At 41.5% G+C, this 9,664-nt stretch overlaps 1 protein-coding gene across 1 annotated transcript; it reads right to left on the bottom strand.

Moving 5' to 3' along the window:
- Window positions 1-6,380: 6,380 nt before the first annotated feature.
- On the bottom strand, window positions 6,381-9,099 carry LOC134437337 (uncharacterized). The gene is made up of 4 exons (XM_063186829.1): window positions 8,593-9,099; window positions 8,161-8,313; window positions 7,518-7,607; window positions 6,381-6,798 (listed from the first exon to the last, which is right to left on the bottom strand). The coding sequence occupies exons 1-4, from the start codon at window positions 9,097-9,099 to the stop codon at window positions 6,478-6,480; spliced, it is 1,071 nt and encodes a 356-aa protein (XP_063042899.1). The 3' UTR covers window positions 6,381-6,477.
- Between the last annotated feature and the right edge of the window lie 565 nt (window positions 9,100-9,664).

Here is a 9,664-nt window from a genome sequence, read left to right as displayed (position 1 = left end):
TCACCCTTAAGGAAACTATCAAGGAACTCCTCACTTGTTACTCACATACTAGTGTTAATAAAATATGTCACGACAGCGGCCGGCGGACAGTGACAGTTTGCTTTCTTGAAATAACAACATTCGGACAATAGTGTAGACTTGTGCGCTACACGCTGGGGTGGGGCAGGGCTGCTGTAGGTATCCATTGCGCGCGGCCGGTCGCTTTGGGAACTGTGTGTAAGTTGCATTTGGGTAGGCTATTGCGCGTGTTATAGTTGATTAAGTAATTGACGAGCCAACGTCCGGCAGCAGTGGCTGAGTGTGTAACTTAACTTAACTTAACTTAGCTTAACTTAACTTAACTTTTGTAGGCTACTATCGTCCGAGTGTCTCCAGATTGTGATTATTTATTCATTTATTCAAAGACGATAGCAGTTTACAGACGCTGCTGGTTGCATGGATATTGTGGTGGTTTTCCCTCCTAATTGTATTTTATGAAATTGTAAAAATAAAACTACCATAACCTTTACTCCCGTTGTCTGTCGTTCCTGAATCGTGGTCTAAATTTCACCTCTTACAATAGTGTAAACGTAAAAAACCGACAACATACCAGTTAAAATGAGTAGGCCTAAGTACATTTTATTTATGAAGCACATCTGAAAACAGCAAAAAAAACCCAGTTGATTTACATACTAGATTACTAGATACTAGATACATTACTAGAGAGAGAGAGAGAGAGAGAGAGAGAGAGAGAGAGAACGCGCTCCTATGCAGTGTTAATATAGCGATTTCACTTCTCTCTCTCGCTCTTAGTGTTTTTGTTTTTGTTTTACTGTAGCCATGGACTTAACAGGGGTGCAGGGGTTCTATAATGTTTTCCGACACTGTTATTTTTTCTGCCTCATGCGCGAACTATTTATTGTCATTCAGTTTGTGCCGTTATTAGGCCTACACTGTAAAAAAAAAATTGTTGACTCAACTTAAAAATTCGTGTAACCTGGTTGCCTTGGAATTTGAAGTTGTATGAAAATGATACATTAAGTTGGCACAAAAAGGAAACCAGTTCACTCAGCTGAAGGTTGAAAGTTCGGAGAACTAATGACATGTCAGGTGAACTGATGTTTGCTTTCCAAACAACTTCCAATTATGCGTTGTATGAACAAATGGTCTTGTGGACTGAACAACAATTTCAATCAATCCAACTTCTAATTGTGTGTTGTATGGACAAATTCTTGTGTGGACCCCACTGTAATCTACATCAGTCCAACTTCTAATTGTGTGTTGTATGGACAAATTCTTGTGTGGACCCCACTGTAATCTACATCAGTCCAACTTCTAATTGTGTGTTGTATGGACACATTTTTGTGTGGACCCCACTGAAATCTACATCAGTCCAACTTCTAATTGTGTGTTGTATGGACACATTTTTGTGTGGACCCCACTGAAATCTACATCAGTCCAACTTTTAATTTGGCATTGAATGAACAAATGGTTATGTTGACTCCACTCTATTCTACATCAGTACAACATGTTTATACAGTCGGCTTGACTCAAGTTTTGCATTTATCTCAACTTCAATTTTGAAGGCAACCAAGGTAACTTTCCTGATATGTTCATTGAGCTAACAAATTGAAGTTCTTCCAACTTTTTTTCAGGTGTTACCTTGGTTGCCTTCAAAATTGAAGTTCTTCCAACTTCTTTTTAGGTGTACAGCAAAATCACACAAGACTCACTCATGAGATGAATAACAACCCACATTTATTAAACACTTTCACTGTAAATGCCACTAAGTGGGCATATGTATACCCAATTGTGCAATACAAGCAGTGGCAAAAAAAAGACATTTTCTGAAAACAATACGATGCCAAAGATAGCATGTATACACGTTTACAAGAGGCAATAAAACAGCAATTTCTTTAAGTGTTACTGTCCCATTTTTGGAAATAAGCTCATACACCCCCTTGAGTTAAATAGTTGAGTTTTGCCTCTCTCCTGTACCTTCAACTGTTCTCTTAGTATGGCAGTACAAACCTTACCTCCATGCTAGCATTTAATATTGAGTCCTATGAGACCAGTTAGCCGCCAGCTGGTCTCATAGGAGTCAATATTAACCGCTAGCATGGAGGTAAAATTTGCACTGCAGTACTCAGAGAACGGTTGAAAGTACAGGAGAAAGGTAAAACTCAACTATTTAACTCAAGGGGAGGTGTAATATGAGCTCATTTCCAAAAACGGGACAGTATCACTTTAAGCCACGTCTGCATCAGCGTTTGCTGACCAGTGAAAGTGATGTCAGTTTATTTTTTGGTTGACTCACCCACACATACATACACCCATCCAGCTTATGTATAATATACACGTCTGTCATCACAGATGGACATACGTTTGTTCCGGACAACATTCACACAAATGTTCATTTTCACCTTTTGACCGCACATAAGCAGCACCATTATTGCTGCTGTGTCTACATATGTGTGGGTGAATTAATCAAAAGATAAAGCACATGTACAGTACAATTGTCTAGGGAAGGTGATCAAAACATGGCAACCTCCAAAGCCATTTGAACCAGGTTGCAACCCTCATCTCTCAAACACAAAAGTATCTCTGACAATAGTGGGTAAAGGTAAGACACAGGGCAACTTTTTGAGCAACACTTTCGGGAAACAAAACGGCAAGATTTTTTTTTTTGATCAATACAGGACCTTGATCAGCAAAACTTAAATCAGCAGTGGAAAATCACGTTGCTGCCAGGCAACTTTGCTCAAAAAGTTGACCTGTGCATCATCACTTGGGGTATAACAAAACACAAGTCACTGTAACTGTTCGTGCATGACTGATAAGAGTTCGTCTGTCTCTTTACGTCTTAGTGTTTGGCCATCAGTGAGAGCGCCTGATTGTGGTGTGTGTGTGGTGTGTGTGAACGCGCGCGCATGTAAGCCAAAGTGTTTGAGACAGCCATAATTAAACAGAAGGNGGTACTCACATCTATGTGAGACAATAAAACATTCAACGAAAACAAAAAAGTAAGCCTCACTATTCCAGCTGCTGTGTGTCCACGTCTGTGTCAGTGTCTGCCAACCAGTATGAGTGATTTCAGTATATATTTTGGTTCACTCACCCACACATAAATACAACATACATCCAGCTTATATACAGTATACACGTCTACAAAGGCCAGTAAAATCGACATGGAAACTAAAACCTTCTGTATGACCTCACATGAGTGTCACCATTGTTGCTGCTGTGTCCACATATGTGCAATATATGTAGGACTGGGTACCGAAATTCAATTCTTTGATGGAACCGAATTAAAAGCTAAGGTTCTACTTGGAATCGAAACGTGCCTTGTCTGTCGGTTCCACGTTTCGGTTCCTGAAGTCTGACTGTCAGAGCCATCAAGTGTTTAAGCACGCGGCCATTTCAGCCAATCACAAGTGTCACAAACTGACCACGCTCCTCCTCTTCCCGTAGTACAACCAGCTGATTGTACTATTGAGAAACAAAAACATGCCGTCGAAAGCGTGGCTATATTTCAGGAAAGTAGATAAGGAAGGAGCGCGCTGCAATATCTGTGATAAACTAATAGGCTATCATGCAAGAATGGTAATACATCCAACCTGTTCAAACACCTGCTCTTGCATTTGATTAACTTGCGTGCGGAGTTGCAGCATCTTTACAACGGCACCGTCAACCTCAACTATGCTATACCGTCAACCTCAACCATGACCTCGACTCTTCAGGAAGATGTCTCTGACTCCTTGGAAACATGTTTTTCCATGAAAAGAGCTAACTTAGAAAGAACTGGTCTTGTGTTGGGGACGCACAAATGTAGCCTATTTAGACCGTCGGTTTAATTCGAGGGAACAAAGAACACAGCGACAAAAAAAAATTCCTCTCTATCCAGCTGGATAATAACGCCATACTTGAAGTAGCGGCCGCTTACGGTTAAATAACTGTGGATTGAAAGAACATAAAAACGTTCCGTAAAAAACTGTAAAAAGCTAAGAATCTCAGCTTTCGAACAAGCCCTAACACATGTCTGTATGTCTAGGTTAAGGAGATCGCTGGCTGTTAGGAAAAAAAATGACAAGATAAAAAAAAAATGGTTGGAAAGCGCTATTTTTCACTTGCAACAGCTGCCGCTTACAGTTCAATAACTTTTGAATGAAAGAACATAAAGACGTGCCGTAAAAGACTGTAAAAAGCTAAGAATCTCAGCTTTCGAACAAGCCCTAACACATGTCTGTATGTCTAGGTTAAGGAGATCGCTGGCTGTTAGGGGAAAAAATGACGAAATAAAAAAAAAATGGTTGGAAAGCGCTATTTTTCACTTGCAACAGCTGCCGCTTACAGTTCAATAACTTTTGAATGAAAGAACATAAAGACGTGCCGTAAAAGACTGTAAAAAGCTAAGAATCTCAGCTTTCGAACAAGCCCTAACACATGTCTGTATGTCTAGGTTAAGGAGATCGCTGGCTGTTAGGAAAAAAAATGACAAGATAAAAAAAAATGGTTGGAAAGCGCTATTTTTCACTTGCAACAGCTGCCGCTTACAGTTCAATAACTTTTGAATGAAAGAACATAAAGACGTGCCGTAAAAGACTGTAAAAAGCTAATAATCTCAGCTTTCGAACAAGCCCTAACACACGTCTGTATGTCTAGGTTAAGGAGATCGCTGGCTGTTAGGAAAAAAAATGACAAGATAAAAAAAATGGTTGGAAAGCGCTATTTTTCACTTGCAACAGCTGCCGCTTACAGTTCAATAACTTTTGAATGAAAGAACATAAAGACGTGCCGTAAAAAGCAGCTGATCATACAGCCCAGTTCTAGTCCCTGTATGGAAATGCGTGCGAGACAGCACCATCGAGACCCCGTCAAGTTTAATGAATAGCCTATTTATGAAGCCTAGTTGTGTTAGAACAGTTCTGCAGTACCTAGTAGAAAAGCCCCAGCTGTCGACAGACTGGGTAGCGTAGGCTACATTAAAAAATCATGTCAGGCACGCTTGACATAGGATTGGTACCAGAAGTGAAGTTGCACCGTACAGCAGAACAATTTTAATCAGACATGAGTACATTTATCAGTATCAAAACCGTTTATTATACTTGCCAAGCCATGCAGAGAGGACAACTTGCAGCATGCAATTAATCATGAATGCTGTATAGAATTAAATGCCTTTAACCCGCCATTGCTTAAGTCACGCGGAGCTCCGCCTTGTGGCAGGCAGGGAAACTCATGATTTACAGACCCGTTACGCCATCTACTGGCCACTTTGGGTAACTGCAGTTTTAATTCATAAAACTGCGGTTTAATTCAGGGTTTCTAGGAACCGAAAATGGAACCGTTCTGGTACCGGAACCGAAACGAAGGAACCGGAAATGGAACCGGAACCGAAAATTGTCAATCAATACCCAGGCCTAAATATATGTGTGGGTGAATTAATCAAAAGATAAAGCACATGTACAGTATAATTGTCTAGAGAAGGTGATCAAAACATGGCAACCTCCAAAGCCATTTGAACCAGGTTGCAACCCTCCTCTCTTAAACACAAAAGTATCTCTGGCAATAGTAGGTAAAGGTAAGACACAGGGCAACTTTTTGAGCAACTCTTTTGGGAAACAAAACCGCAAGATTTTTTTTTGGGCGGTTCATCAATACAAGACCTTGATCAAGAGAACTTAAATCAGCAGTGGATAATCATACTGTTGCCAGGCTACATTGCTCAAAACCTGTGCATCATCACTTGGGGTATAACAAACATTGGGGACCCCCTCGACAACAAGATATCTTCTCAAGGGGCTATCCCCCTAAACAAATAAATGGAAATAAGAGTCACTGTAACTGTTTGTGAGTAAACTGTTAAGTGATCAGAGTTCGTGTCTTTATGTATATCTGAGTGTCTGGCCATCAGTGAGTGCGATTGAGCGTCTGGTGTGTGTGTGTGTGTGTGTGTGTCAAAGTGTTTGAGACAGTCGTAATTAAACAGAAGGTGGTACTCACATCTGTGTGAGACAAAAAAAAATTAAAGAAATAAAAAATGCAAGCCTCACTATTACTGCTGCTGTGTCCACGTCTGTCAGCATCTGCCAACCAGTGTGAGTGATTTCAGTATATATTGTGGACCATTCACCCACATCCAGCTTATGTACAAAAGACACGTCTACAAGGGCCAGAAAAAAACAAAGTCCAGTCATCTGAACAGACTTGCTACCCTCACCTTTCAAACTCAAAAGTATAAAAAAACTAAACCACTTAAAAGAGAAAACGGCATAAAACTCCACTTAAAGATGCGTGTCCGATCACATGTATGTGGACATGAGCCTGTTCCGGACACCATTAACTCTTGAGGAGCAAGACTCTGCACCAATCTTCATTATCACCTTCTGTATGATCTCGAACATGTACCCGAGTCCTTTGTGTAGTGGATGTTGAGACCATAAAGCAGTCCCATCAGCAATGAAAACACTTGAGGCACGTCACTTCAAGATGCGTGTCCGATCACATGTGTGTGGACATGAGCCTGTTCCGGACACCATTAACTCTTGAGGAGCAAGACTCTGCGCCAATCTTCATTATCACCTTCTGTATGATCTCAAACATGTACCTGAGTCCTTTTGGGTAGTGGATGTTGAGACCATAAAGCAGACCCATCAGCAATGAAAACGCGTGAGGCACATCTTTGAGGTTTCGGAGAACGACATCCTCCTCCAGGGCAAGTGCGACATCGATCACCTCCTTGGGGAGAGGGCGCTGTTCATTCTCTGTAAGGATGAGGATTCCCACGTCCATTCCCTTGACTGCTTCATTCTCCTCATTTGGCTGGTGACAGAGCAAAGAAATAGGAACAACATAGCCAATCAGCATTAATTCCTCAGGAAATTGACAAGATACATAGGGATACACAAAACACATTTCAGTATATAAATATTTGATGAAAAACAATTGTTAAGGAAGAAAGGAATACAAAGTATGCAAATGTTTTTCCTTTTACTTAGACGTCTCTTATAAATCCTGTACCTTTGCACCAACAAATGAGTGGTGAGCCTTCACTACTTTACTTAGCAATTTGAAGCTATACCCAAAATCTTGTCTAAGTGAAAGTGAAAGCCCATTGGGAAACTCCAACTCCCATTGTCATTGTGACACAGCACTCCACAGCACACAAGTGAACACTGCACACAACAAAATTGCATTTATGCCTCACCCGTGCAAGGGGGCAGCCCTCAGTGGTGCCCCATGGAGAGCAGTGCGGTGGGACGGTACCATGCTCAGGGTACCTCAGTCATGGAGGAGGATGGGGGAGAGCACTGGTTGATTACTCCCCCCACCAACCTGGCGGGTCGGGAGTCGAACCGGCAACCTCTGGAATGCAAGTCTGAAGCCCTAACCGCTCACCCATGACTGCCCATCAAATGCTTTTCATTTTTCAATTGGTTGAAAGATTTCACTCAGGAGTGTACAATTAACACATTCTATAACTACAAGTCATTGCTTCAATTGGATGAAAAAAAATCAGCAAGTGATCATTCCTCACGTACCTTACAGATTTTGAAGAAATTGGAAGGGTCCTCCTTCAGAAAATAGGGCAGGGCAAGGAGAACAACGGCTCTCTTCTGTTGATTTGAGTTCTGTACAAAACAATATGAATCCAAACCAGAAAGGAAATCAGTGTTACACAAGCAGTGTCAAAAGTAAAAGTTTGTCATGCAAGTACAACACTAGCACATGGCATTACAAAGCTGTTACACCATTTTACCACATGAGACAGACTGTGTTAATGAAAAGCACAGGGTCTACTGGTTACTCATTAGTTACTTGTATTGGAAGGAAACTGTATTCCTTTTTTTACTTCAAGTTTTGACACTTCTATACACAAGTCACTACCTTTTGAAAGTGTGGAGTCACCTTGAATGTTGATGTTTTCTATTGAAATACCCAAGTCAATTAGCAAAAATATTGCAACAGGAGGGTAGCTTAAGGCAGTGTTTCCCAAGCTTTTTTGTCCTGTGTACCCCCTTAATTTTGTCATATGAGGAGTACACCTCTCATTCATGCTCTATATCTGTTCCTCTATCTCAGTGTGACTTCGCTCCAAATATTTGTCATCATTACATTTTTTTCTATAGTCAAGTACAGTCATAGAACAGTCAACAGGCCTTCTGCCAGGAACTGATTACTTACATCATCATCAAGAGAGGTGAGGATAGCCGGAAGTTCCTTCACTGACTGCCTCTGTCTGTAAACACGCAGAAATCTTGGGACCAACTCATCCAGGCCGTCAAAAAATGACTGCTTCAGGTTCTTGGAGACAATCCGTCTGAATTCTGCTTCAATCTGCATTAAGGCCAAAAACAGACAAAGACAAGAGAACCCAACTTACGCCTTTTCTAGTAGGTTACACAACAGACCTAAGCAGTGATCTCGTGAAAGTACAGGATGAAGATGTTTAATCCATTCTTATTCAGTATATTAGAGATTGATGCTTCAGTGTCATGGACCCTACAGGAAGGGACTAGACTTTTGGTGCTCAATGTTAACAAACCTTATTAACAAAGGATGCATGTACTACAATTTCACTTCAATAATAATGCATTAAGAACATATGGCACCTACCTGCCGCTCTGTGAACAACGCTGGCCATCTGGTTTTGAGATCTTTGACCAAAGGCTCCTCTCTGATGACCTCCTTCCTCCTCAGTGAAAAGGTGCTGTCCATAAGGGCATCGACTTTCTTCCAGTCCACGTTCTTTTTCTTCATTTCACTCTGTAAATCGTTTCGGTCTTGTTCAAGCATTTCCATGGTTCTGTTCTGAGGGTGTTCTGGCAGAAAGTTCACCTCTGACCTCATGGCTTTCTGTGGTCTCTTGGAATCCCCGGAGGCTGACCTTTTGTGCACAGAAAGCTCCACTGACCCAGCAATGCGTAACTGCTGCCTGAAATTCCCCATTTTGAAGGATATGCTGTATTTCCAGGCATACCACCCACATGTTGAGCCAGGTTCTTTTAGGCAAGGAAATTTTTCCACCAAAGCTTTCGCAACAATGGCACACTCTCCAATGTTAGGGTGGGTCTTTATTTCAAACAGCGCCTCTGCCAATGTATCGAGGATGGCACTGGACATAGATTTAGACACTTCCAAAAGAGAGCCATCTCTGAAATATGCCTCATTGCCACGCCGTAGTCTCAACTCTATGTCTGTTGGGAACTTTGGAATGATGAAAGGGTCTGGTAGATATCCACTGCGTTTGGGAGTTGATTCTCCAGAGGAGGTTGATGGCAAGCTAGCAGTGTCGAGTGTGGAATCAGACAGCTGATCATCATTGAAGGCGTCCTGGACATTTGAAGACTCTTGGATATGCTTCTGGAAAACCTTCAATGTAGTCGTGTCTTCGGTCAGGTCAGACATGCTTGTCAGATTGCATAATTCATTGCCGAAGCTTGGGTCTTCAAATTGCACTATCAGCGTTCCATCCAAACGTAGTTCTCTCTTCAGTATATCGATGAATGCATCAAGCGTGTCCGGAAGGCTTTCCATGTGGAGTCTTCTTATGTCATCTGGTGCAATGATCACACGAAACCGCATAATTCCTAGTCATGACAGAAAGAGAGAAGACATAAAAGGCCAAGTTAAGCATGCATGTAGGGTGCTACACTTTTATATTTGAACAAAGTTATAGACAAGGTAT

The sequence above is a fragment of the Engraulis encrasicolus genome, chromosome 21 (assembly GCF_034702125.1).
Source record: "Engraulis encrasicolus isolate BLACKSEA-1 chromosome 21, IST_EnEncr_1.0, whole genome shotgun sequence".
In the NCBI taxonomy this organism is placed as follows: domain Eukaryota; kingdom Metazoa; phylum Chordata; class Actinopteri; order Clupeiformes; family Engraulidae; genus Engraulis; species Engraulis encrasicolus.
Note: the sequence above shows the minus strand (reverse complement) of the source record. Positions and strands in the feature narration are given on the sequence as shown.

Coding starts and splice junctions, on each gene's coding strand:
- LOC134437337 (XM_063186829.1), bottom strand. CDS start 9,099: ATGTCCAGTGCCATCCTCGATACATTGGCAGAGGCGCTGTTTGAAATA. Junction 8,314..8,592: donor CGTTGTTCACAGAGCGGCAG/GTAGGTGCCATA, acceptor GCCTTAATGCAG/ATTGAAGCAGAATTCAGACG. Junction 6,799..7,517: donor ATTTCTTCAAAATCTGTAAG/GTACGTGAGGAA, acceptor CTCTGTCACCAG/CCAAATGAGGAGAATGAAGC.